General features: G+C 47.9%; 1 protein-coding gene across 7 annotated transcripts in view; it reads left to right on the forward strand.

The window, feature by feature from the left end:
* EFCAB8 (EF-hand calcium binding domain 8) overlaps positions 1–26,754 on the forward strand; it is a 1,715,964-nt gene that overhangs the window by 926,686 nt on the left and 762,524 nt on the right. For all 7 annotated transcript variants that reach the window (XM_078651814.1, XM_078651813.1, XM_078651812.1 and 4 more), the window contains one exon: positions 7,468–7,695. In XM_078651814.1, the coding sequence (XP_078507940.1) occupies positions 7,468–7,695 (228 nt within the window). The remainder of the gene's footprint in view (positions 1–7,467; positions 7,696–26,754) is intronic.

Raw genomic sequence — 26,754 nt, forward strand, 5'->3', positions numbered from 1 at the left:
ATCTCAGAAAATGAAAAAAGTTCCTGAGAAAACAAACATTCAGGGTGGTAACTCTGGCTGAAATCTTACGTCGTCTCAAAAAGGAGACTTCATGACCTCCCTTGAGTAGGAACACACATACTTCCACATACCCATCCATCGGAAGCATCGAACATTCCTCAGGTTCATGGTAGTTGGTACCTATTTACCAATTTAAGCTACTCCCCTCTGGCCTCAAATCGGCACCCAGAATATTTACAAAGTGCCAAACTCCAGTTGCCGCAGTCCTACGTTCCCAAGGTCACCAAGTATTCCACTACTTGGACGACTGGCTGCTGAAGGCATCACCAGCAAAGCAAGCAACTGAAACCACAAATGCTTGTCTTCAACTGTTCAGCAGTTTAGGGTTGACAGTGAACATCGCAAAGTCTTAATTTATTCCTAAACAAATAACACCATTTTTAAAAAAAAAATCTTTTTATTACCAATGCTTGTGAAACCATAAAGTACAAAGTAGTGCCAATATGGAGATATCACAATAATTAGCAGGAAAATAATCAGTGGGGAACAACAAGGCCAATCAGCAATTCCCATCCTCCCTACCTCTCCATGACTGCCCCAGATTCTCTGTACTTCCGCCAGGGGGCCCACACTTTCCTCCATTATTTAGCACCCCCTACTTTTGTACACAGTTATATCGGCCCTTTGACACCAGTCGAGGTCACACTTCCATCCCTCCAACTGTGGGGGTGTCTGCGCCCCCCAACCCCTAGCAATATTTTGTTTTGCCACTCCCGCAGCCAGGACCAACCATATTTCCACATACCTAGACAATTCAGTGTCACCTTTAATCATCAATAAGAGCCACTTTGGCTCCATCGGAACAGTCTCCCCCACCACACTAGACATGGTATCAGTGACCTTCGTCCAGAAGGGGATGATCTCCGGGCACTCCACAGATATGAAAGAAGGTGATCTCCTGTTGGCAGCCCCTTACGCATAATGCCAACTGACGCCTGCCCCATGTATAGAGGTGCATGTGGGGATAGTAGGTACGGTGAAGGCTTTTTAGTTGCACCTGTCTGAACCTAGAACGGATTGCAATCTCTCTAGGACTCTGCAACGCATCCTGCCAGTCCTCATCGTCTATGCTTCCAAGGTCTATGGCCCAAGCTGCTGTAAGAGTGATTAGGGGGTCAGGTATGTTGTTTATCAATTCGCGATAAATTGTAGATGTGGGCTTCTCTGTTATGGGGTCAAGCAACAACCTATCCTCCATCGGGGAGTATTCCAGAATAGACGTACCACACTGTACATGCGATTGTAGGGCATGCAAGAGTCGAATATGATGGTATCTCTGTGACTGGTGTAGGTTGTATTCTCCTTAGAGGTACTCAAATGAGCAGGGGGAATCCCCTTTCCAGACATCACCTAAATATTCGATTCCTATCAGCTTCCACCCCTTGCAGCCCGTTAAAGCAGCCACCTCCCGCATTTGCTCACCCAACCACAGTGTGGTTCTTCCGGTCAGTTTACCCATCCACCATAGGAGTTTATTAGCCTCTCTCCAGCACTGCAGTACTACCCTGGTGTGTTGAGGCCACCCCGTCTGCAACCTCCGGGCATGAAGGAGAGGTTAACAATTGCCCCTAGGCATAACCATCCTATCCACTCTGTAGGCAGGTTTACTACTGTCCTTATATACCCAGTCGTTTATCACCTGAAGCTGGGAGGCCCAGTAATATAACTTGACATCTGGGAGCGCCAGACCTCCATCATACACTCCCCTGTGGAGCTGTTTGCAGCACAATTCTCGGGGACCCTCTGTCCCACAACAAGGTTTGCACCGCCTGTACTATTTGTTTGAAAGTGCATGGGGGGACAGGGTATGGTGTATTCTGTAGAATGTAGAGAAGTCTCTGCAATGTAAGCATTTTGAATAAAGCCTCACTGCCCATGAGGGAAAGTGGGAGGGTACTCTAGTGCCTCACGTCAGCGCCAAGAAACACCTTTTTGTCTCGCGTAAACGCCTAAGTATTTAAAACCCTTGATAACCACTGGGGCCGAACACCGAGATGAAGTCCGAGGGGGGGACCCGACAGTGGGAAAATCACTGACTTCGACCAGTTAATAGTATAGCCGGAGTAGCTGCCAAACAGTTAAAAAATATGCAGCACTCGGGCTATCGTGCGGTATGGTCTCGCCAGATACAGACCCATATGGTCATTGTAGAGGCGCCGCAATCCCCCCAAATCATGGGGTCTCTCCTGATCCAATGAGCCAGTGGTTCCAATGTGAGAGCGAAGAGGAGGGGAATCCGGGGGCAACCCTGCCTGGTATCTCTTCGCAAGAGGAAAGCCCTGGATATTGCCGGATTAACCCGCACCTGCGCCGTGGGTAGTTTGTACAAGAGTCTTCACCAACTGCAGAAGATCGGATTGAGACCCAGCCTCTGGAGAACCATAAACAGATAGGGCCATTTGATGCTATTAAAGGCCATTGAGTCGTCCAGCGCCATCAATGCCGTCTGAGAACTTCCAACATTCTCAGTCATGTACAGCACCCCGTATAGTTGCCGTAAATTATGGCGGGGCTTCTAAGGGTATAAACCCAGATTAGTCAACGTGCACCAGCTCCGTTATGACGGATACCAGCCTATCTGCCAAGACTTTGGTGAGGACCTTGGCTTTCACATTGTTTAGGAATAAAATAACACCATTTCTGGGAGCTAGATTGGAAACGGTCCAATGCAAAACATTCATGTCAGAAGAACGGCAAATCCTTGTGTGACAATTGGCTATGGCCATTTCAAAAAGAAAGTCTGTTTGAGTAAGAAAACACACATTGCTCCTGTGAATGTGCCCATCGGCAATAGACCTAGTGCAAAAGCAATGGCTTTAAACGTCTGGATCCTTCAAAGACATCATTCCAGGTTACGCTGGCCATGAAAGCGGTAATGCAGTGGTGATACCACACTTAAAAACTTTCAAAAGGAATCACTTTTCTGCAAAGCATACCAGACTACATCCTGACAACGGATACCTCTATGGAAGGATGGGGAGGTCACTTGCAGGACCTTCAAATTCAAGACAAATGGTCCAATTCTCAAAGACAAAGTCGAATCAACTGCCTGGAGTTGAAGGCTATATTTCTCTCTTTACAGTCTTTTCTACTGAGAATAGCAGGCGCCTCCATACTGGTCCGTATAGACAATACGAGCAGTATGTTCTACAAAAACAGAGAGGAACCAAATCTCTTGCGCTTTCTCAGGAAGCGTAAGAACTATGGAGCAGGGCAACAGAGTATGGGATTTCTCCTAAGGCCGAGCATGTTCCAGGGCTAAACAACAAGCTAGCAGATGCTCTCAGCAGAGCTTCAGACAATTGCCATGAATGGGAACTCACCCAATTCCAGCTGGATCGAGTATTTGCACTATGGAGAAAGCCAGCGCAGGGACCTATTAGCCACAGACATCAACGCCAAATGCAGGTCCTATGCCAGCAGGTTCCCTCTCCCGGGGTTACAGGGCAGTGCCCGTTCAATGAGCTGGCCAGGGATGCTTGCTCCTCCCCCCTGCCCCCAATCACATTTATTCCCAGAGTACTGACCAAAATAAAGCTGATGAGATGTAGCCCAATTCCCATTGTGCCCAGGTGGCCAGGCAACACTAGTTCCCGAAACTTCTTCATCTATCAGAAGCCAGACCCATACGTCTGCAGCTGTTTGCTCCTCTTCTGACCAAGGATACCTGTCAATTGCGCCATCGAATGCAGAGTCACTGCACTTGCATGCTTGGCTCATGAATTCTTGGAGTTTAGAGACATGAACGTTTGCAGAGTGTAGAGACATCCTCTCGAAATCTAGAGTATAATGCATCAACAAGGCGTACAAACTGAAATGGAAAAGGTTCTGTTTTTGGTGTCAACGAAATAGCCTGCGTCCATTTCAAGTATCCCCACTACAGATTTTGCCATATCTCCTCTCCTTGCCAAAATCTGGTTTAGCTTTCGCATCAGTTATTGTGCATCTGGCTTTCATCTCTTGTTATAGAAGAGCTTCCAGCGCCGCTTCTCTTTGTGCCTCAAGCCTGATCAAACAATTTATGAAGGGACTGTTCCGTACTTTTCCTCCAGTGTGTGCAACTCCACTGGAATGGAACCTCAATGTTGTCCTTGCCCAACTCATGAAAAGACCATTTGAACCTATTCATAAAACTGAAATGAAATTCCTAACATGGAAAGTCACTCTTTTGCTTACCCTCACCTCAGCCAAACGGGTAAGCAAGTTCCAAGCATTCACCATTAGGAAACCCTTTTTAATATTTAAAGAAGACACTGTGATTTTAGGGACTAATCCTACATTTATTCCTAAAGTGCTGTCACAATTCCACCTTGATGAGCTGGTTATACTCCCGTCTTTTTTTCTGCAAACCTCAACACCTGCAGAGCAAACAGTCCATACACTGGATTTCAAACGTTGCCTTAAGTTCTACCTTCTGAAAACGAAGGACATTCAAAAAAACGATCAATTAGTAGTGGCCTGTGGCCAAGGCAGAGAAGGAACTGCAGTAACGTAAGCCACCAGCGCAAGATGGATATTGGCTGCAATACAGTTCTGTCATTACAAACCTAACAAACCGTAGGAAAGGACACCGCAATCTGACTCCACCAGGGCAGTTGGCACGTCAGCTACCCTCTTCGCTGTGATGAAGATGGAAAAAATATGTGGTACTGCAGCCTGGAGGACCACTCATACCTTCAAACAGCACTACTGCCTGGAGTCCGCACAGGATGCAGATGCAGCGTTTGGCCAGGCAGAGCTTCGCTATCTCTTCCATCTTCCATCTTTCTAACCATTGGAAAGAGTCTTTTGTTCTCATGGTGATTTCAAATGCTTACATGTTCTGAATGATGTAAAACATTACTAGGTAAGGTCTATTATAAGTTATGCCATTGTTTTCCTTGCCTCTCCCTAATACTTTGTATATGGAAATGCTAATATATGTGCCATTTTAAGTTTTTATGTTCCGTGCACTTCTTTCTTGCATCCCCTTATTCCCCCCCCCCCAAAAAAGAGAGAAAATATATGAACATGTATATATATATATATAATAACAACAGTAGAAACAGGTATAGCCTTTAAGGTGCCTCTTGTATTCCCTCAAACTGTTGGGGTTCACTATGTTTTAGAAGTTCACCACCATTCACAACAGACAAGATACAATTGGATGTGACTGTTTGCTACTATGATTCATACATGTAAATCTATTAAGGATACCCCAATACTGGATAGGAAAATAAGTTACTTACCTGTAACAACGGTTATCCAGTATTGGTATCTTTCATAGGTTCACATGCACCCACCCTCCCTCCGTAGAGGCGGTTACCAAATTATTAATTAAGATACTCACTTCTGCTGGGAAAATCTGAGGGAAACTGCCTCTGATGGGAACGTTCTAGAGGGTGCTTGCAGCTGATTAGCTGTATTCACCATTTAGTCCTTTTTTTTAAAGGACATAGATAGGCTATATAAATCATGGCTCTGACCATTATAGCCTAAGGCATTATTTAACCCCTTGCATGCGGCGCAAATTTTCGTGCTGGGCGGCCGTTTTGAAGAGTGGGCGGGATCATGACGGCCCCAGCAGTCATCAGCACACGCCCACCGTGATGCATGACGGCCGGGGGCCGTCATCAGCATGCAAGGGGTTAAATACTGCTTGAATATGTTACTGTGGGACTCCCGTCTGGACCACGAACAATGATTCAGACATGTGAATCTATGAAAGCTACCTATACTTGATAACCATAGTTACAGGTAAGTAACTTATTTTCTTTCTTTCCGTGTTACTGGAGCTTTTCTACGAGGCAGTGCTGCACAACTTTGAACATTTAGAGCATATTTATTTCATTTTTTTTATTTTTGTAATTTTTTTATAGCGAGAATAGCACCAAGAAGGATATCTAAGCTTTACATTGTAAAATACTACTGCATGCAAGTAGTGTACAGAAAAAAGGTTAAATAGGTTTTGTTACAAAAACAAATTACACAGTTACATTAGTTTAAACAAATGTCTTGCACATGAGTATATTTCTACAGAACGTATGACATGTAGATACCCGATGACAAAAATGAGCTAAAGACAAAACAGACAAGCGGGTGGTCATTTTTACTTCCAACATGCCTGCCAAGAAAGCACCACGATGGGTATAGATAACTACAGAGGGTTTTTACAGCCCACTTGTTGGGGGGCTCAGGGCCGCACACGGCATTTCATGTAACTATGGAAGAATGTAATGTCAGGGGAAAACAAGATGTTATAATTTACCCTGCATGAGTGTTGTGCCATTCTAAGAAGAAACCAGGCAACCCAAAGGATACGTGGGAAAAATGCTACCATTGATGTTTCTGTGCTATCCTGCCACACAAGGCTAAGTCCATAGTGGCCCCTCTGGAGTCTAGGGGTCCTACTTCTCCACCAAGAGGTGAAAAAAACCAGATGGCAATATTCCCAAATGTCCAATAGGAAAGTCACCACTATTATATCCATTGAATACATAGAATACTTTGCAGTGTTATGGGCCAGTGTGCCTTGTTTGTTAGGAGCTTGGTGGTCTCTGTCACATGGATTTAGTAGAGAGGTTTTTGTTTTTTTTTTAATTGGGAAATTCAGTGGATTACACAGCTTCATGCCTACAACCATCCTGTGGCCGGAAGCGTTGGTGTGCTGAACTTTCATCAGTAAGTACTGTGCATTAAACTGGAGTATCCTACACAGCAAGTCGCCTACAACCGCGTAGGGCCGGCCGCGTCTTTACAGTCAAAACAATATTGAAATACACTTGTGCATGAAGCGACCCAGAACAAGGTGAGAAGAGGTGTAATAGGTATAGTGGTTCTCTCGAGAGCTCAAGTCATAAAAAGCAGCAATTCACAAGTATAGGATTTAGTAGAGAGTTGTGCATTTAAGCTTAGAGTATACAGGGCAGTATGATTATTTAGTCTCTTGATTGAGGACACCCAGCATAGTCTCGTTAGTTGGTTTCTCTGTGATGAGGAAACCAGAGACCAACACAAAACACCGTTTAGAAAAAGTTCCCATGCATACAATGCTGCACCAGTGCAATGCAGACATATTCCACTGAAGCTCCATCCAATTGCTTGGTGTTAACCAGGATCCTTGCCAGTAAAGAATCACTACTCGTCAGAACTCAAGAGCACCTCAACTCTTTCTTATGTATATTTGAATACGTTACCTAAAGCTGTTTTGTTACTCAGCCATTAATTCTGTCAGCTTGATCTAAAGTTCTGTTGAGCTACACAAGTATAATGAATTCCCATATTGAAGGTATGAATGTGAAAGTGCTTTCAATTCCAGTTTTATCTTACTTTACTGTACTGTTTTATTCTGTTGTACGATGATTATAGAACACTAAGGTACTGTCAAATGGATTTTAAGGTCCTTGTGCTGCTTTAACTTCCATTCAGGTGGTGAGCGGGTGCCACAGTGGGGTTGTTAGTGTGTGGGACATCATGACTGGACAAAAGGTGATGCAGTTTTCTACATCCAAGGAGAAATCTGTTGAGGTCACTGCAATGACGTTTGATGGTCCTGGGAGGCGCCTGATTACTGGATTAAAAGATGGAACCATCAAACTGTGGAACTTCAACAATGGGACTTGTTTACAGGAATTGCCTCATTTTGACAAGAAAGAGGTAAGGAAATTATGGAATTTAAAGCCTTTTATAATTTTCAATCATAGCCTACTTTATAAGTGAACCCTAAAGTAGCCATGAAGATGTATGCTGGACATGACCAGGACAGACATATGAGACCATGTGATGCAATCTGCCCAGCTCTGCATGAAGGCCTTTGTGTGTCAGTATTTTCATACTAAGGCTCATTGACCAATTGTGTTTCATAAGCGTATCACAAACGCATAAAATTATTGCCCACCAGGGTGCTCTTCAGTTGACTTCTACTTTGAAACATACACAGCTTTTCGTTTGGTTTCCTCTTTCATCCACCTATATTAAATAATGTACTTTTTCACATGTTGTCCCAGGTAAGCAGTTGTAAAAACATGAAAAATACTTTTCACATGTAAAATGCTAACAATTAATTGTACATTCGAAGGCAACACAGTACTGTATCGTAGAACAACAACCATTATCCCTGTTATCCCCCCCCCATGGCTCGGTACTTCCGCCAGGGACCACAGATCCCCCTCCATTTCTTTACGCAACCCCTAGCCTTGTAGATCGTTTCCTCCGCCCTCTGTCACCAATCCAAATCTCGTTGCCACCAGTCCCATTATGGGGCCTCCGGCGCCCCCCACATTAGCTCTTTATTGAGTAAACTTTCTCAAACATGACATTCTCCCAAGATTCATATTGAATGAGAACACTTCTTCATAGGATCATCATTGATATTCTTAAATAGCCTACAGAGTGGTGGGTATCTTGCAGCACTGTTTTTAAATACATATTTTTCATCAAAAAGACAATTTATACATACAAATGTTTTCAACTTTTAAGCTAAATTGGCCATATTCCATATATACTAGTTTGCAAATAATTAAGACAAGCCCTTAAACAACTCTCTCTGAATATGAAGCAAAGGAGCTGTCAGCCGTATCCTGGCCTGGCAAACTATCAGGACCTCAAAGGCTTGGCTCCGGATGAGAGTTCACTGATTCTCCTCTGCCTCAAGACAGAGCATGAGAAGTAAATAGTGCTTTGACTTAGATTAATGGTTAAACGAGGAAGAGAGGTAGATAAGCAAGAAACAATGGATTAGGATCAGCCAGTACACAGAGAATGGTGCAAATGTTCACCCAGGGGACCACTTTCACACACTGGTGAGCATGTAACTTTTAGCGGGCTGTTAATTAGATTAAATGATAAGAAATTAGGTACACATACTGTCCATGCAGGATGTTATAGACTAAATATCTCACCTTTAATGCTTGAAGGGAGAACAAATCTTTGTTGGCTGTGGGGAGGAGTGGCCTGCTCTTTGTCCCACTGAGAAGAGTACCCTGTATAAGGACCCTGTATGCAGGAAACAGACGACTCCCTGAAGAGGCCTACAGCTTAAGGTGTAGAATAAAACTAACATTCCTTACATGGCTGATGAAGGGGATGGCAAAAACATAAAAGGTGAGGCAAGGGAAAGGTAGCGTGCTAACTACATTGACGTTGATAAAGCCCACCAACATGCACACCTCCAGGATCAAAACTCAGGGGCATATTCACGAGCCTTACTCAACATTGTGCAAGATCAACACAAATAAAAAATGTGATTTATGAAGCCGTGCAAGGCCACCTTGAGTGGCTTTATAAATCTTGAGTACTGCAACGCAGTTCAAATTGCTCCGTTTTATTACTCTGCGCCAAGGAGGCCTTTCCATGGGCATTGTGTGGATGTTCCCACACAATGTCCATGGATTTTGACGCATTCTTAGATGCACCAGAAGTGGCACACCTTGGAATACACCTAAAACCTGCGCCTCCCCAGATGAGGTGTAATGAAGAGAAATATGTTTATTTACCTAATGTTTTCCTTTTTCTACTGGGCTGCATTCAGCACCACACAGAAAGCGAAAAAAGCCTCAGGGGTATTTTTTTGTGCACCCTTGTACCAGGGAGCTTGTGTTGGCGCAGGGCATACAACAGCGTACCAGTGCAGGGGAAGAGGCAGGAATGCGGCGTATTGACTCAAATACAGCGCATTCCTTCCCTGACACACAGCTTGTCAAAGTGACATGCTGCGCTGCCCTGCGTGACTTGCCTATAATTATGACCCTCAGTACACTGTGTGCTTACTGCTGCCAATGTAAAAGATCACAAGAAAGAGGTGTGAAATAAATCTGCTCTCACTCTGAATCGTAAAATGTTTATTCACAAAACATAATTTGTGAATCACAGTGAAAAGAAATGTCACGGTGTTCTCAGTGCACCCCATCAGTATAAAGCTAAGCACACACAAGTACTGAGCACACAAATCGATGTTTTTGTGTACCAGGCTCCAATGAAGATAGTACACACTTCATCTTGAAACTGATACAAGAGGCTAAACTTTCAGAACTGAGCAAGCTGTTTGAGAATTCTCAACTCCAGTGCCCGATATTCTACTTAAGTGCCCTGTAGCATTACCAAATAAAGATTTATGGAGTATGGTAATACATTTAAATTGATCCATGAAGCTTCAGGACGCCAGTGCAGATTGAGCATGAAGGAAATAGGTAAAATTGTCAAGTTATTCAAAATGGCTTTGGTTTTTGAATTCTGTAACACTTGGGGCCTGATTACAAGCATAGGTGCGATTTATCACACTCGATAAACAATACCACGCTTATTCGCTGTATATGGGGTGCGATAAATAACTATTATGAGTTTGTGGGGAATAACATGACTAATTTGGTGTTTTACACACCGAAATCTTCATTATACTGTAAATACTGTATGCATATCGCCTAATACATTTCGGCAGGTTTGACCTGCTGAAATTTAAATAACACTTTTTGCAGCTAACTCCAGCTTGGGGGGTTGTTGTTGAAAAACATAAGAAAATGCTGATCTGGCTGATAAAACATCGTTGCCTGCTTCACATGCAGTTGTAATTAAATTGCGCTCACTGCACTGACCACTACACTTTTGAAAGACATTTCAGATCTTATTTGAAGATCCAAAATGCATGTAATGTTCAGTGTGGTTTTGTTCTTCCTGAACGTATTTATTTTTGAGGGTCAGAGGCTGTTGTGTACTATTTGCTGTGGGATATCTTGCCTGTTGGAGCTGCTCACCTTCTTGAGGTGTTTACTAATAGAAATGTTAAAAAAACATAGAGGAGACAACGTATTTATGTCATACTCCAACTCCATACCGCAGTTGAAAAGGCCTCGTCATGCGTTCATTTACCCATTTATCTGTGCATTGAATTTTCAAAACTGGAACTTCATCCCGGGGAAACACAGTGTATGTTTCTGTTTTCAAGGATGTTAAACATAGGTGTTCATTCAATACAATTACATTTCCCCTCCTAGGCAAATAAAAGCAATGCCTAGCAAATCCATTAAATAATGAGAGCAGTCTAAAACGCTGTGTGCTCCCACCTGAAGTTACATCTAGTTGAGCAGTATGGCATAAAGCATTATTGTCCTGAGTGAGTTAAGCACATCTATAGAAGTATGTTCAGACATATTTTGCCCTGTGCTTTAGTCTGCTCATTAAAGATGAAGACTGAAGTATACGAGGCATATTCTCTCTTAGTCTCCCTTCTTTTTGGCATCTCTGGAATGAGTTCTTTCCATAAATCATGTGCCAGCTTCATTCTGTTGCTTGATTCTCTTTTACCTATTCTCTATTCTTTTACCTAGACTTTGGAATATTTCTGCTGCCAGGTCATAAGCCTCTGTGTCTTTTTTTACATTTGTTCCAGGAGGGTCCTGAATGTTTGGACTGAGCTATGTTTTTTTCTCTACTCACTAAAGTAGGGCCTATAACAGACTATGAAGAAACGGATCAGTCCTCTATATTTTCAGGCCTTGGTCTTCTTCATTATAAGTTGCAAACGTCCGGACAGTCTCTTTGGGTTTGTCTCTCATCACCAGTTCTCCTTCCATATCCTTGGGTGCTTCCAAATTCATTCTTCCTATTTCGTACTTAGTCAAGTTATAATTTTCCTTCTTGAATCCTGCGTTGGTATATCTTCCTCTGCGTGGCAGGATACAGTGTGTAACAGAATCCTGAATTGGGTTAGAATTGTTGGAATGTTTTCTCTCTGGGACCCTTGTATCTTTGGAGTACCCTCGATAATCCTGCCCAGATATCTCAATCTTTGGTCCTGTGTCCTCAGAGTCCCCCACAATTTCACAAAAAAGTCAATACATGTCTCTCTGGGTAGTTGAAAAGTAGATGCCCCCTCATGCCTGAGGACATGGGTTCAAGCCATCCGTGGTGCTGCCATGGAAAGGGGTATCATCAACTGCTTACACAACTGCAAATCTAAGGTGATATTGTTTTCTTCCACTTTCAAAACACATGCTACGCTGGAACCCTAAACGTTCAAAAGTGTTCCCTGTGAACATTCTCTCTAGCTCACTTGTGTGTATTTTTGTCAATTGGGTAATACAATTTGAAGTTGTTCCATACTGGGGTCCTCAAAATATTTATTGCTCTGGGCCCACAAAATGCTTAAGATGACACTGATCTGGTTAGGTCAGTTTCACCTCTACAATATGGGGCGTGTAGCTTAGTTACTAAAGGTCCTGTAGAGTGGGCATTATCCATACCCCGTGTATTTAATGGCCTTAGAAGAGGTCCATTTAAGTGGGTTTGTTTCTTCTGTCTCTTTTTTAGTCTGTCAAATCTGTTTATCTGTTCTCATTCCCATTATTTCAGATTTGGATATGTTGATTTGAAATTTAGAGACCTCCCCATATTGCCTTATAAGATTCATTATCACTCTTAGCAGATGTTGTCAGGTTAACTAGTGTCAGGAGAATGTTGTCAGCGAAATGTTGAATCTTGTGAATGTCATTCCTGAATACCCTACCTCGCACTGCAGACTTGTATAGCAAGTTGCGAGAGGGGGTCAGTTGAAAGTATGAACAAAAGCGAGGACAGGGAGCAGCCCTACTAGTATACAAGCGAGCCCCTGAAAACACAATTTGAGGAGAGGAAAGTAAGGGGAACAGAACCACACCGAAACAAATATTGCCTACTTCATTTCTTTCTTATCTGTGTACCTCATAGATTTAACACAATGGAAAATTCTTGAGCCAAAATTTAATATAAACTATTTATTACAAACGTAACTTTTTATCTTTTTGTTATTGTACATAGATCAATATTTTTTCTCATATAACCCATATATATTCAATCATTGCGACTTGTAATATTCACATAAACAGACAGATAAATAAAAACAGATTTTTTGGGCCACCCCAGTTCCACTTGTACTAAAAAAAGTGTATCCACATCACATATAGGATGTTTAGGATGTATACCATGAATCTGTTTATGTGAATATTATGTGTCGCAATGTACAAATATATATGTGTTACATGAGAAAAAAAATGATCTATGTACAATAACAAAAAGATAAAAAGTTACATTTGTAATAAATTCTATGAATGTTTTGGCTCAAGAATATTATACCGTGTTAAGTCTATGAGGTATACCGATAAGAAAGTAATAGAGTAGGCATTTTTTGTTTCTGTAAAGGGGGCAGCCCTACCTCGTCCTTCTTGTAAGTGTGAATCTGTCAGAGCGGTTCCCATCTACCAGTATTCCTGCTGAGGGACTATGGTATGCAGCCCAAATGTTCTTTTGTACGTGGGGTCCTATTCCTACTTTGGTCAGAACCGCTCCTAGACATGTCCATTTTACATGGTCAAAGGCCTTCTCAGTATAGATCCCTAGGATCACCATGAGAATGTCTTATTAAAGGTTTGGTGGTTCTTAATGAACTCAAGTTGGTCTGTTTCTATCAAATTTAGCATACAATTCTCCAGTCTGCTAGGCAGAACCTTCTTATACATTTTTAGGCCTGAGCGGAGAAGTCATATGGGCCTGTTCTTTTGTTTTTGCCTGTCTTGTGTATAAGCGTAATATTATAGTCATTCATTGTGTCTGTTACCCTTAGTAATTCACGAAAGGGGTTAGAAAAATGTAGTCCGTTGCAGGGATAGGGGGTACACCAATCTTTTTTAGAAAATATTTGTTAGCCCAACAGGTCCAGGTGATTTGTGTGAAGGGAGAATTTTGATTATTCTGGTCACCTCTTTGACTGAGTGTGGCTACCCTGCAGACCGGTAGTTATATGGGTTGTAAGAATTGATTGATTGAACCCATCAATGATTCTTAGCTCTCATATATGAAGTGGTAAAATTCTAAGAGGGCTTCTTGTTTTTCCCTTTCTGTCCATTTAAGTGTTCCCCCGCATCCAAATGTTAGATATGTGCATGCCATCTTGTGCCCTTCACTATTGAGTAGATAAAAATGTATCAGTTTTATTAGCTTTCTTGTGGACTATCTGTTTCAGTGAGAGCAGTGCTTTTTCTTAGCCCTCAGAAATTAACAGATTCAATTGCCTTCACATTTTCGTCATTTCCCTCTTCGCAGTGTTGTATTTCTTTTAGCTTCAACTCCCCTTCTAGCTTTGGCTTGTGATCCATCCCATCTGTCTTTGATGAGCATTGAGTGCAATTGCTCTTCTTATAAATGCCTTGAAGGCGTCCCTAATGAATGCAGGCCCTGTGTCTCTCGCTTTTGTGAACTCTGAACTTAAATATTTTTTTTTTTTTTTTGTAAAGACGTTTATTATTGTTCAAAAGTGCAGTACACATAGCAAAGCCTACAACCCCGCGGGCCGGCTGCAACAAGACGGTGGATCTTTGGGGTAGCGGTTCCTAGGGGAAGGTGCTCTGCGGCACCTTACCCGTCCACTGACGTGACACACTTCCGGTAATTTGTGCAGTACATACTCGTCCAGCATACAATCATTTCTATAAGTGACGTCTCATTTTACATTTTTTCTAGAAATAAACCGTTAACTCTGCAAACAAAAAACAGTACAGTTCGTATCGGTATGTCCCATAGTGTCTGTTGTGGCTGCATAGCGTCGTGCCCCTCCGGCATGCATGAAACCAGAAACCCTCTGACCTGTACAGTGTGCACTGAGAATGTGTCAGTGGAATAGTGAGGTCAGTGGTATGCATGCGCAGATAGCCGTGAACCTGTTAAAGGACATCCACGGTGAGCAGTAGGGCCTCACCGGTTGTCAGCCTAGTGTGTGGCGCTTGCAGCAGACGAGTGAATGAAGTAGCCCAGCTGTATTTCCGGCAGATGCTACCCGCGCCCGGGCTCGCTGCCTAATGCGTGGCTAATGACATCCTTCTATCGTGTCATGGAAGGGGTTATGGCCACAGCCGGAAAAAGCAGGAGTCCGAAACCGTAAACACGGGAATATGTAATGGGTAAAGGATGGGGTGGGGGGGGGGAGTGTACTCGTGGGATCGGTGTCGGGAGCGTGGTGTATGGGGCAAATGTCAAGTCATCGTTTGCTAGAGAGCCCTCGTGTAGGTGGCTGGCTGCGTCCATGACCTGCACGCCTGAGGGCCGGTGTCACGCTCGGGGGGGGATGCGATGTGTAGTTCTGTCTACCGAGCTGTCACCCCTGCGGCGCCCGCCCATCCCAACAGTCACTATGCGAGCCCCCTGGCCCCGCCCTCCCCCTGCAGGGACCCCAGGATAGTCTCCCAGATTTGTGCGATCGGGTGCTGCCTCAGACCCGCTATCTCCTCCCGTCGTAGCGCCGTGCCCTCCGCTCTGGCCCAGTTAGTGAATGATGCGTACCAGTGTGCAGGGGTTGGAGGTTCCCTTCTCTTCCAGTGCCGAGTGAGCAGTCGTTTGGCGGTGATGAGGCCCAGATCCCAGAACCGAGCTTGCGTTTTATTCAGTTTAGTCCTTTTATACAACCCAAGAACGCATGCCTCCCACGTGTTAGGTAACCCCGGGCCTGTGCTGTGTGTCAGGAGTGATGTCACCTCCCCCCAGTATGTGGCCAGGGATGGGCAGTGCCGGAGCATATGCAGGATGTCCGCCCCTAGCAGGTCGCATCTGGGACAGTGTTGATCGCAAAGTACTTATTTATTCTATCTGGTGATAAGTACGCCTGGTGTAGTATGTACAACTGAATGGTTCGGAAGCGGGAGTTGCGCGGGACGTTCACAGGGCTGGCCAGAACCAGGCTCCACTCCTTATCTGTCCAGCCCCTCCCACGGTGGGCTGCCCATTTGTCCCTGATCGACTGCGTGGGTTTTTGCGTGTGCGTGAGAAGTGCCTGCGCCAGCCAGTGTGTGATGTGTGTGCCCCTGCCCATAACATGCAGGTACTGTATTAGATGATGAATCGGCGGTTCCTCCTGCATATCCCCCCAGGATTCCGTATACGCCCGTATCACTGATGCGTGGAGCAGGAATTGACCCGCCGGAAGACCCGTGCTCCCCGACAGTTCCGCAAATGTAAGCAGGGCCCCGTCCGCATACAGGTCGCCCATGGTCTCCACTCCGGCCGTAGCCCAGAGCGCCAGGGTGCGTGATGTCACCATCCCACCCCTCCGGGGGGTGCCCAACAGGGGGAGGGCAGGGGCGTATGGCCTGACATTCTGCGTCAGTTTCAGGCTACGGACAAAGCATTTACGGGCCACAGCCACGTGCAGGGGCAGAGGGCGGGGTCCCTTGGTCAGTGGGTGAAACAGGGCGCACACCTGAGGGTGTGTCCACTGGTAGTCTGCATTGGCCGTGTCGTCGAGGTGTGAGTCGCCGAGCCAATGTGTCACCCATTGTAGCTGTGCAGCCAGGTAATACAGCTCCATGTTGGGGACTGCCAGCCCCCCCTCCGCAGTCGGGGAGTATAGTTTTGCCAGGGCCACGCGCGGGCGTCCTGTGTTCCAGATCAAGCCGCGGAGCATTGATTCCAGCTCTCGGAATATCTTTGTGGGGACATACAGTGGGATATTCGCAAAGTGGTAGAGTAGTCTGGGCAGCGCTATCATTTTGGATAGTGCAATCCGGCTGGGCACATTCAATGGCAAAGTCTTCCAGAAGGCCATCTGGGCCCGCAGCGAGGAAATGGCGCGCACCAGATTGCCCTCCAGTATGCTCTGCGGGTCTCTGTAGATGTGTAGCCCGAGGTATTTGAACGTGGTCGGGTACCATGCGAGTCGGGCGCCTCCAAGGCGCACGTCGCACTCCCCCAAGTCCGGGCTAAACGAGTATACTCCGGACTTGGTCCAGTTGACCCTGAGGCCCGACACTTCCTCGAAGGTCCGGAAGATGTCCGACAGCGCGGCAGGCACCGCTGTGAGGTCTCGCACATAGAGCAGCAGGTCGTCCGCATATAGCGAGACCGTGTGTACTCCATCAGCCAGTGGGATCCCCCAGTCCACTCCCCTAACCCGTAGTAGGGCCGCCAGTGGCTCGATGGCCAAGGAGAAAAGGAGGGGTGACAGGGGGCAACCCTGTCGGGTGCCCCTGCGTACCCGCACCGCTTCCGATAGCAGCCGGCCCGTCCGCACCCGGACACTGGGCCTCTGATAGAGCAGCCCGACCATGTCCGCAAAGGCGTCGCCCACGCCAAGTCTGTCCAGCACCGCCCCTAAGTATGGCCACTCCACAGAGTCAAAGGCCTTCTCTAGGTCCAAGATGAGGCATCCCGATCTCGGCCAGTGTGGCGCGGCCGCCTCCTGAACCCGGAAGAGGCGACGCAGGTTGCGAGAAGTGCTCCTCGCCGGCATGAACCCATTCTGGTCCGCATGCACCAGGGTCGGGACCTCCAAGGCTAGGCGTCGGGCCAGCAGGGAGGTGAAGATTTTATAGTCAGTGTTCAGCATGGCTAATGGCCTGTAAGACCCCATGCACGTACCATCCCTGCCCGGCTTCAGTAGTGAGACCAGGTTCGCTTTATTGAGTGAGTCCGGGAGCGCCGAGTCCTCAATTGCATTATCATACAGCTTGAGCATTTCCGGGATCAGCATGTCTGAGCAGGCCTTATAGAATTCGGCGGGCAGGCCATCTGGGCCAGGGGATTTGCCATTGGATAGTGCAAAAATGGCCTCACGCATTTCCTCCTGGGTGAATGGTGCTCCCAGATCCCCCTGCTGTGCGTCCGTGAGGGAAGGCAGTTGGAGGTCTGCAAGGTAATCCGCAATGGAGGCCGCGGAGACCCTCAGCTGTGATTTGTACAGGGCCTGATAATGTCCCACAAACGCTTGATGTATCCTACTTTGTGTGTACACTATCTCACCCTCAGTTGTGCGGATAGCGGACACTGGCTCCGTGCGGGTCTCCTGTCTGACCAGCCAAGCCAGCAATCTCCCGGGCTTGTCGCCGTGCTGGTGTACACGTGCCGAGTGGGCCGCGAAATTAACGTGTCTCAGCCTTTCCAGCAACTCTGCATGTGCCGCTCGGGCCTCCCGCAGCTGGTCCCCCGCACCGGTCACCGCCTCCCGCTCCCAGCGGAGTAAGTCCGCTTCCACCCTGCGTAAGTCCGCCTCCAGGTTCTTCTGCATGCTCCCCTGTGTGCCCAGACAGTGTCCCCGTATCACCACCTTGAAGGCGTCCCATTCCACTCTCGGGGAGGATGCTGTGCCTGAGTTGTCTGTGAAGTATTGTGCAACACAGGCCTGCAAGGAGCCTCTGAAGGGGGCATCTAGTAGTAAAGCAGGAAAGCAGGTTGCAGTCGCCACATAGGGATGGGCGGATGTGGGCGTCTCCAGGCCATGGTCAGTGTGTGTGGGTTGTGGTCCGAGTGCGTCCGGCCAAGGTATTGGGAGTCAGTGATGTGTGGCAGCATCTCCGTTGACACCATGTATCTGTCAAGGCGGACGTGCAGCGCGTGCGCCCCTGAGTAGTAAGAGTATACCCTGGTGTCGGGATTGTGCGCGCGCCATGCATCTTTCAGGTCCCACTGTGCCGCCCACTGTGTGAGTGCCCTCATGGCTCCCAGGGATGTTGCGTCTGGCCTGGGCGGGACCGAGCGGTCCATCACAGGGTCCAGCACCGTGTTGTAGTCCCCTCCCAGTATCCAGGGGATGCCGTGCCAGGGCGCCAGCTTCTCTGAGATGTGCGTCAGGAAGCTTCCCTGGTCCGTGTTTGGAGAGTAAATGGACGCCAGGACGACTGGCTGCCCGTCCATGCGACCCTTCACCAGGACATACCTCCCCTCTGGGTCCGTGAATACCTCTGACATTGTGAAGGGGGTGCCCGGTCTTACCCACATTAGCGCCCCACGGGCAAACGAGGAGTACTCAGTAGCATACAAGTGCCCCCTCCATCTGCGTCGCAGTGCAGCCACCTCCGCCCCACATAAGTGCGTTTCCTGCAGGAGTGCGACCTGCACCCTCTGTATTTTCAGATAGGAGTATATTTGATACCTACGCGCAGGTGTGTGCATGCCCCTGATGTTCCAAGTGCATATCTTGATCGCAGTCATTCTAGCGGTGTGTACTCCTCCCCAGCATGCCTACGAACAGCAGCCCCACCCAGGGCTCTCCCAGCATTGTTCCCAGCTTTCCCGCATCCACCCCCCACAGCACACTCAGCAATGTTCAGGAAGACATGAGGTAGGGGGAAAACAATGAATAACAGTAACCAACTGTGGGTAAGCCCCACTGAAATACCAAAAGGGCAGTGGCGAAACGGGCCACCGTCCATGTTCTCAAATGAGAGGGACAACCTTACTAGTCTAAGGGGCAGTGTGCTCAAGCACTATCACGGCAAGGAGGATGATTAGTCAGTTAAGGGAATCAAGGTCCATCCCCGAGCCTTATGATACAGGTTACTGGTAGCCGCCGTCTGCATTCCGGTGCGTGGTGCCACTCTATCCACAGGGGTCCCGCTCGTGCGGATCCCGGCAGGAGGGGGGCAAAAGGTGATGTGGTGCGGGTCCTAAGCCCTAGTCAGGAGGGGTCTCCCCCCGCCCATGCCCGCCCCCGGAGGTGACAGAAGGATGAATACAGGGCAATATGCAACCCCGCCACCGCCATCCCCGCCGGCCACCAGTGCCGCAGGGGCAGTACTCACTGTTCCAGATGTCCACTGTCCAATCGGCAGGCCGGGGGGGGAGAGTGTGCCCCCAGCAGTGTCTAGCGGCAGCTGCGCTTCAGCGTCCAGGTGGCCCCTGCCTCCTCTCCCCCGCCATGACAAGCACTTCACAAACTTCTCATATGGAGTCAGTGGATCAAGTCAGAGGTTTGCGGCGTGACGGCCGGCAGGTCCACTGAGATCTGTGAGTTCGGGATCCCATATATGGCCTCGTCTTCATCGCTAGGCACTGTTTGCTGGCCGTCCTCGAGGTTTGTCTCTTTTGAAGGCGGATTGCTTAGCTGGGAAACCCTCCGGAGCGCATCGCGTTGTTCCCGGAGCATCTGGTCCGCCGGGGGAGAGTGTCGCGACCCCTCCTCCATCCGTTGGGACTGTTGAGTTCTGTGTCTGCGGCGGCGCCGCGGCCCACGCGGCCTGGACCTCGTCCCGCCCTCTCGGGGGTGTTTGGGTGCCGAGTCCGTGCCCTTGTCCAGCCACTCACTGGCCTCCTCGGGGGTTCCGAAGAAGTAGGTGTTGTCCCCCGCCACCACTCTCAGTTTTGCAGGGAAGAGCAGGGAGTATTTGAGGCCTGCGGTGCGTAGCCGCCGTTTTACTTCCATGAAATCGTGTCTTTGGCGTTGCACCTGGATGGTGTAGTCGGGAAAAAACATGATCGTCGCATTGTCTATGCGTATTTCACCCAATCGTCTTGCTTCCCGCAGTACCGTGTCCCGATCTCTATAGTTCAAGATCCTGAAGAGCAGCGGTCTCGGGTTAGCGCCGGCGGTGTAGGGCCTCGTCGGCACTCTGTGTGCACGTTCCACGACAAAGTGGGGTGATAGCGTGCCCTCGGGTAGCAGGGCCCGAAGCCAGTCCTCCACATGCTGCGCGGGGCGGTTCCCCTCCCATCTTTCCGGGACCCCAACGAGTCGGACGTTGTTGCGTCTCGCCCTCCCTTCCGCATCTTCGGCCCTGTCCTCCAGGAACTCCACCCTGTTCAGGAGATCTTGTACTTGCTTGTCTGTCTGGGTAACCTTGGGTTCAATCTCCTTTACCGCGCCCTCCAGAGTCTTGGTCCGGTCGGATAGCTTCCTGTGGTCGTCCCGTAGGAGGGTCAGGTCCACAGCGACACCATCTATTTTAGACTCTAGAGAGGTCCTGGTCTGCTGGAGTGACTGTTCCATGCGTTCCACGGCCGCCAGCACACTGTCCAATCTCGTGGCCAATTGTTCGGCGGCCATTTTGTTGAGCAGCTTATCCGTTTTCCCTTTTGGCGGGGCCCCACCAGTCCCGGTACGGGTCCGCACCCCTCCGGACATGGGCAGGGGGGCCTGCCGAGCAGTGTCCTCGCCTGTGCCTCTCCGGCGGCTCCTCCGGGATCACTCCCCTCCTGGGTGGGGGGCCTAGCGGTCAGAAGCCGCCCCGTTGATCGTAGCCGTCGTCGTTGCGCCAGGGGGGGTCCATCCAGCGGGTCCTCCCCCTCCCACGGCACGGCTCCGCCACGCCGCCCCCGGGACAGCGGGGGCCGAGGAGGCGTGCGCGGTGTATGGGACCAGGGAGTTCGGGCGTCACTCGTAGGGCCAGCCACCCGGTCCCATCCGGGTCACCTCTGCACTGGTGCCTCGCTGCCCCCCAAGCAGTCTCCACCTCCGTGGGGGGGGCCCGCAGGCGGGCTCAGCCGTGAATGCCTCCTCGTATGCCCCCTGCGCAGGGGGGGGGCGGCCGCTCCGCCACCGTCAGTGGCGCGCCAATCAGGTTGGGGGCTCATGCCCGCAATGCCAGGCTTGTGGGCGGCCGGCTCCTCTGTGCCTGCTGGGGCGTTGTGGACTCACCGGGTGTTTCTAGTTGCAGTGCGGCTGCCCGGGGGAGGACCTCCGCTGGCCGGTGCTTCTGCCCCTCCCGCGCCCCTCCAGGACCAATCTCCGCACCCCGGCTGCTCCAGGTGCTCCGGTAGGAAGTCCGCCTAGTCCTTTCCCCTTGCGGGGCAGCAGTCGCGCGGGGGTCGCGCTGTTGGTGGTGGGCGTCCGTCCTCCGCGTCCGTCCTCCGCTCGGTCCGGGCCAGTCACTAGTGCCTTGTGGCGGTGTAGGGCGGCCTCCGAGTCACCAGCGGTTGCTCCAGGTGTGGCGGCAAGCGGCCAGTGGGCCTCAGGCAGTGTGGTGCGGCCCAGCGGTCGGGGCCTATTCACGAGGCCCAAGCCTCGGACTCCCCTGACTGCGCCGCCGGCCAGGGGGCATCCAGTCCCGCAGGAGAGTCGCAGGACAGGCCGGGGTCGGCCCCGTCGGAGACTCGGGTCGAAAGTCGGCCAGACTGTTGAGGTGTGCTCCGGGGAAGGTTGCCTGCAGTTTCAGGCGGCTACGATGGAATTGGACGGAGAATCGGCTCAGGTATGGGGAGCTCAGTGCGGAGCTCTACCCAAGTGCGTCCTTCTCCATTGCGTGCTTGGCCACGCCCCCCCTGAACTTAAATATTGTTGAGTCAAACCTCCAAGATTTTTCTTGTCTATGAGATTCCCCCCAGAAACAGTCCCATTTAAGGGTGGAAGATCGGAGATTGCAATCATGCCTATTACTGTTTTACTGGTTTGTGCCAGCATAGTATGTGACTCACCTATTTCATCTACCCGAGAGAATGTTCTGTGACTGTGTGAGGAAAAGGTAAATTCTCTTTTGTTTGGATGAACCTCCTTCCATAGGTCCACAGTACCTACTTCTATCAGTGCATCTCTTGTAGTTTGCGACATCCCTTCCTCTGTGTGTATGTTTATCTCTGGTTTGGGTACTAGGTTAAAATTGTCCACCTATATGACCTCTCCTCGGACTTTAGTCTGGATCAAGCTTGTAATCGCCAACATCTCTATGTCTTAGCTTGTGTCGGGGCCTATGTGGCCTTTAGTTGTATATCCCTGTTGCTTAGTTTCCCTGCGAGCAGGATGTATCTTCCTCCTTCCATGTCTGTCGCAACCGCCAAGGCTAAGCCCTTATGTGTTGCGAGCATACCTCCCTCTCCGGACGAACACCGGACAGGGGCTTTTGCTGTGCAGCCTCCGCTGCCGCCGTGAGGTGAACGGCTCTTTCCACCATTCCTGGCCACGAGGGGAACGGCCCAACCAACGCCTACATCCCCCAGAGAGCCACGCTCCTGCACAGCTGACATCGCGCCGGGGGACGCAATAAAAAGCCAGCGGCCCTCCCGCAGCAAGGGACGCGCTTGGGCCACGCCCGGGCCAAGGGCAGGCCTGTCTGCGCCTATCAGAGACCGGAGGAGACTGGGCTGGGCCACCCCTCTGACTTCTGCCGCTACCTGTGACAACTTTTGGTGAGTGGAGCAAGGCTTGCCCCTGCAGACCTACTGCAATGGCTAAAGCTATATCTAGCATGCGCACCTCTGCCTCAGTTTCCACAGACAGCATGTTGGAGAGGGTTGTTAATATTGTTAGCACTGAAATAGAACTAACTGAGAGGCGTATGTCCTTGGGCCCTACAATTCCTCAGCTTACCCCCATATCCGTGGCCGATAATGATCAAACTAGTTCTCCCATGCTGTTGAACTCAAATTCACCAAAGAACCAAAGAATAATATGCTCCGGTGCACACCAGAGCTGGGAAGCTGTCTGAATCGCAAGGAAACCAAATTAATCGAGGACCATAGGGCAACTACACTTAGTGCTAATACCCTGTTAAACAAAAGCCATATGGACACAGGTGAAAACGGGACTGTTTCCCCAGATCCAGAAGTGTCAGGAACAAAAAGGAAAAGGAAAACAGCTAAGCCAGTTTGTGTCAAACATACAAATCACATCTGGGACCCCCAACCTAGCTGGAATTTGTTTGGGAGGTGATTTTAACGTTAACATTTCAGGGGTGAACACATTAGACACTCTTCACGCACCATGTGTAAATCTGTGTAAAAGGGTGACGGAATTAGTTGATTATCTGTTAAATTATGAGTTAGTAAACGTGATGGACATTGCAGCTGTAAACATCGACGACAGCCACTTAATACCAACGTTCAGAGGCCGTGGCTGTGCCTCAGTAATTGAGTACATTTTCATATCAGCCACGTTGGAAGATATCCTAGTTAGTGCAGAGGTCATACCTACCGTATTTGGAGACCCTAACCCAACTTCGGTTATGTTTAAGGTCACTCCTAGAACCAATCCAACTGTAGAACCAAGTGCTAGTAATTTAACACCCTCGACCGATAACCTAAGACTCATTTAGAAAGATACCGACAATAGTATTGTGTTTCAGAACATGGTAACAACTTTCTGGTCATTTGTCGATACCTGTCTGTCGTCAATAATCACAATACCAATTGGGTTAACAGTGATTGCTCAAGGGTCAATTGAGAGCTTTGTGCTGCCTTGGTATCAAACCAAGGGATGCAAGCCTTGTTAGATCACTGAGGAAACAATATAATAAAGTGGTTAAACAGAGGAAAGATGAGATATGAAAAGATCATTGGGATAATTTGGCCAGTGCCGCTATTTTAAATAATACAAAGGGTTTTGGCAATCTGTTAAAAATATGAGATCTTGGGGTCGCAATTTAATATCCCTGAGCTGTAATATAACAAGTGAAGCCTGGGTAGCACACTTTTCTAAAATATACACAGCCCCTGCTCAGAATGAGTTTCACATAAATCTCCAAGCTGCCACACGAGTTCAGATATCCCTAATAGAAGTCGAGGAGGCCATTGATCAAAGTTCAGGAAACAAGGCCCCTGGCCTGGATGGGCTTTATATTGACCTCATTAAGCACAAACCAGAATTCTGGGTTCCACTTCTGCTTAATGTTTTTAACAACCTAACGTACTCTCATATCCGCAGCACATGGTCAATGAGCACTATAGTCCCAATTTTTAAAAAGGGAGATAGGTCTAACCCCAGTTGCTACAGGCCGATCTCCTTGATCGACAACACACTGGAGATGCTTGGGCAGTTTTATTTAATAAAATCAGGAGTTAGGCTGAGGATGAATGTATTTTAGATAAATGTCAGTTGGGTTTCAGAAGTAGATTGGGTACTGTGGAGCAATGCCTTAACTTAAATCTGATAATTGGTAAATATACCATAGCTCGTCAGTCCCCAATCTACTTGGTCTTACCTCAGCATTCGATTTTGTAAATAGATCGCGTCTTTGGCAATGTCTCTTAAACTATGGGCTGGACGAGACTCTAGTAAATTTTCTGGCCTACTTACATAAGGACTTGGGAGCTAAGGTGAGGATCAGCAGGGACGGAGCAGTATCAGAGAACATCGTGATCGGCAGAGGGGTCAGGCAGGGATGTGTTCTGGCCCCTCTGCTTTTCATTTTATACATCAACGAGCTGAATAACGATCTGTCCAAACTGACTAAGGATGTCCCTATGATCAATGGTAAAATGCTCCCCGCTCTACTGTACGCAGATGATGCGGTCCTGATGGGCCGCACTCCCAATGTACTGCGCACTTTAGTTGGGGGTTTTGTGGATAGATAAGTTGAACCGTTGCACAAATTTAATTTTTTTTTTTAATGAATTGTGGCCCCAAAAATATTCTGTAAATGTAATTAATTCTGGCCCCGAAAAACTATTATGCACACGCACTTTCCCATACTTGGGCTTGGTATACACAGATAGCGGTTCCTGGGTTGCCCATTTGGCACACAGCCAGAGAAAATGTATAAAAGCCGTCAGTTCATCTCGGTTGGGGGAGAGACAGGATGGAGTTGAGGTAGTGCTACCCCTTTTGAAAATATACAAAACTCAGTGCCTACCGACCGCATCATATGGAGCGGAAATTTGGGGCTACGCAAATTGTAATACCATCCTGTAATAACATCCAAGTAGAAGAAAATAGATTTTGCCGGAGAGTTTTGGGGGCACCGATCAATTCTTCCTCTTTTGTTTGCCATCATGAGTTTATCGAGGATTACATTAAGACCTGCCCAGTGATCTTCTGGATGAAAGTGTGGCAAAACCAAGAAGCCACCTTGACTAGAGACATCATAGTCGACTGCCTTAAGTGTAATAAGGGCGGAGATATACCCTGGTTGGCAGCCGTTAAGGCTACCCTGAGCATTGTAAATCTGCTACATATTTTTACAGACCCAGGAAATATGACAGGCACCAACAAAAAGATTATCCAGGGGGCCCTGTATGCTTACTATGCCAACCGGAGACACAAGCAAGAAATCTTGAAACCCTTCGTTGCCCGGTATATAACTATGGTATGTGCAGATGGCCCCCCCACAAAATCCCCAGCTAGTTATCTCTTAAAGGCGACCAATCGCTGGGAACGAAGCCTGCTTTTTCGCCTTAGGGCTGGTACATTAAAATATTCACTCTGCTTTCCCCTAGGTTTTAATACCAATCTTGAGCAAATGCACTGCCCTTGTGGAAATCGTGGCAGCCAATCCATGTTACACTTTTTATTTTTCTGTGATTTTTATAAAATATATAGTAAGCAGCTGCTGATCCCCCTTTTTTAAGGCCCATGATAGTACTGATTTTAGGGAAGCATATAGGGAGATTGTTATGCTCAATGGGGAAAATTTAATTTTTCCTGTTAGTGCGTTCTTGAAACTGGCTGTCCGTTCTCGTGCTTCTATGAACACAGTATAGGAATGTCTTTGGTGCACGCCAGGCATCTGACTTAACTAATATAAGGGCCACATATTTTTATTCATTTCATTGCTCTTATGTGTCAGAGTGTCCGCATTTAATACTTCATGTCGTTACATTTTTTAATAGTATATTTTATATTATTTTGAACTAACAACTATATTGTAGACTTACGTCCGTTTCGCTGAATTTACTTGTACTATGTATATGATTCTGTGTCCACATAATAACATGTTTACTGCACTTATTGATTTTTAATTATTAACTATGTATGCATTGTGCCAGTTTTATCTTGTACTTTTATGGATATTTTTTGTATCCGAATAAAGAATTGATTGAATATTTTGTGTCTCGCTAATCTTGTTTCTTGTAAGCACACCAAGTATGGTTTCTCATTGCTGCTGTCCCTTAAGACCTTATGTCTTTTCACCCTGGAATTCAGCGCCCATGGGTAGTCTTGCAACCCCTGCAGAGCGTGCCATCACTTGTGCATCCGTCCCTACATCGGGAACAAGTCTGCCCTGACCTCAAGAAACTTATCAATCACACTGGGATCCACTCCGTCCTACGAGAGTCAAA

Source organism: Lissotriton helveticus, chromosome 7 (genome assembly GCF_964261635.1).
Source record: "Lissotriton helveticus chromosome 7, aLisHel1.1, whole genome shotgun sequence".
Classification (NCBI taxonomy): Eukaryota; Metazoa; Chordata; class Amphibia; order Caudata; family Salamandridae; genus Lissotriton; species Lissotriton helveticus.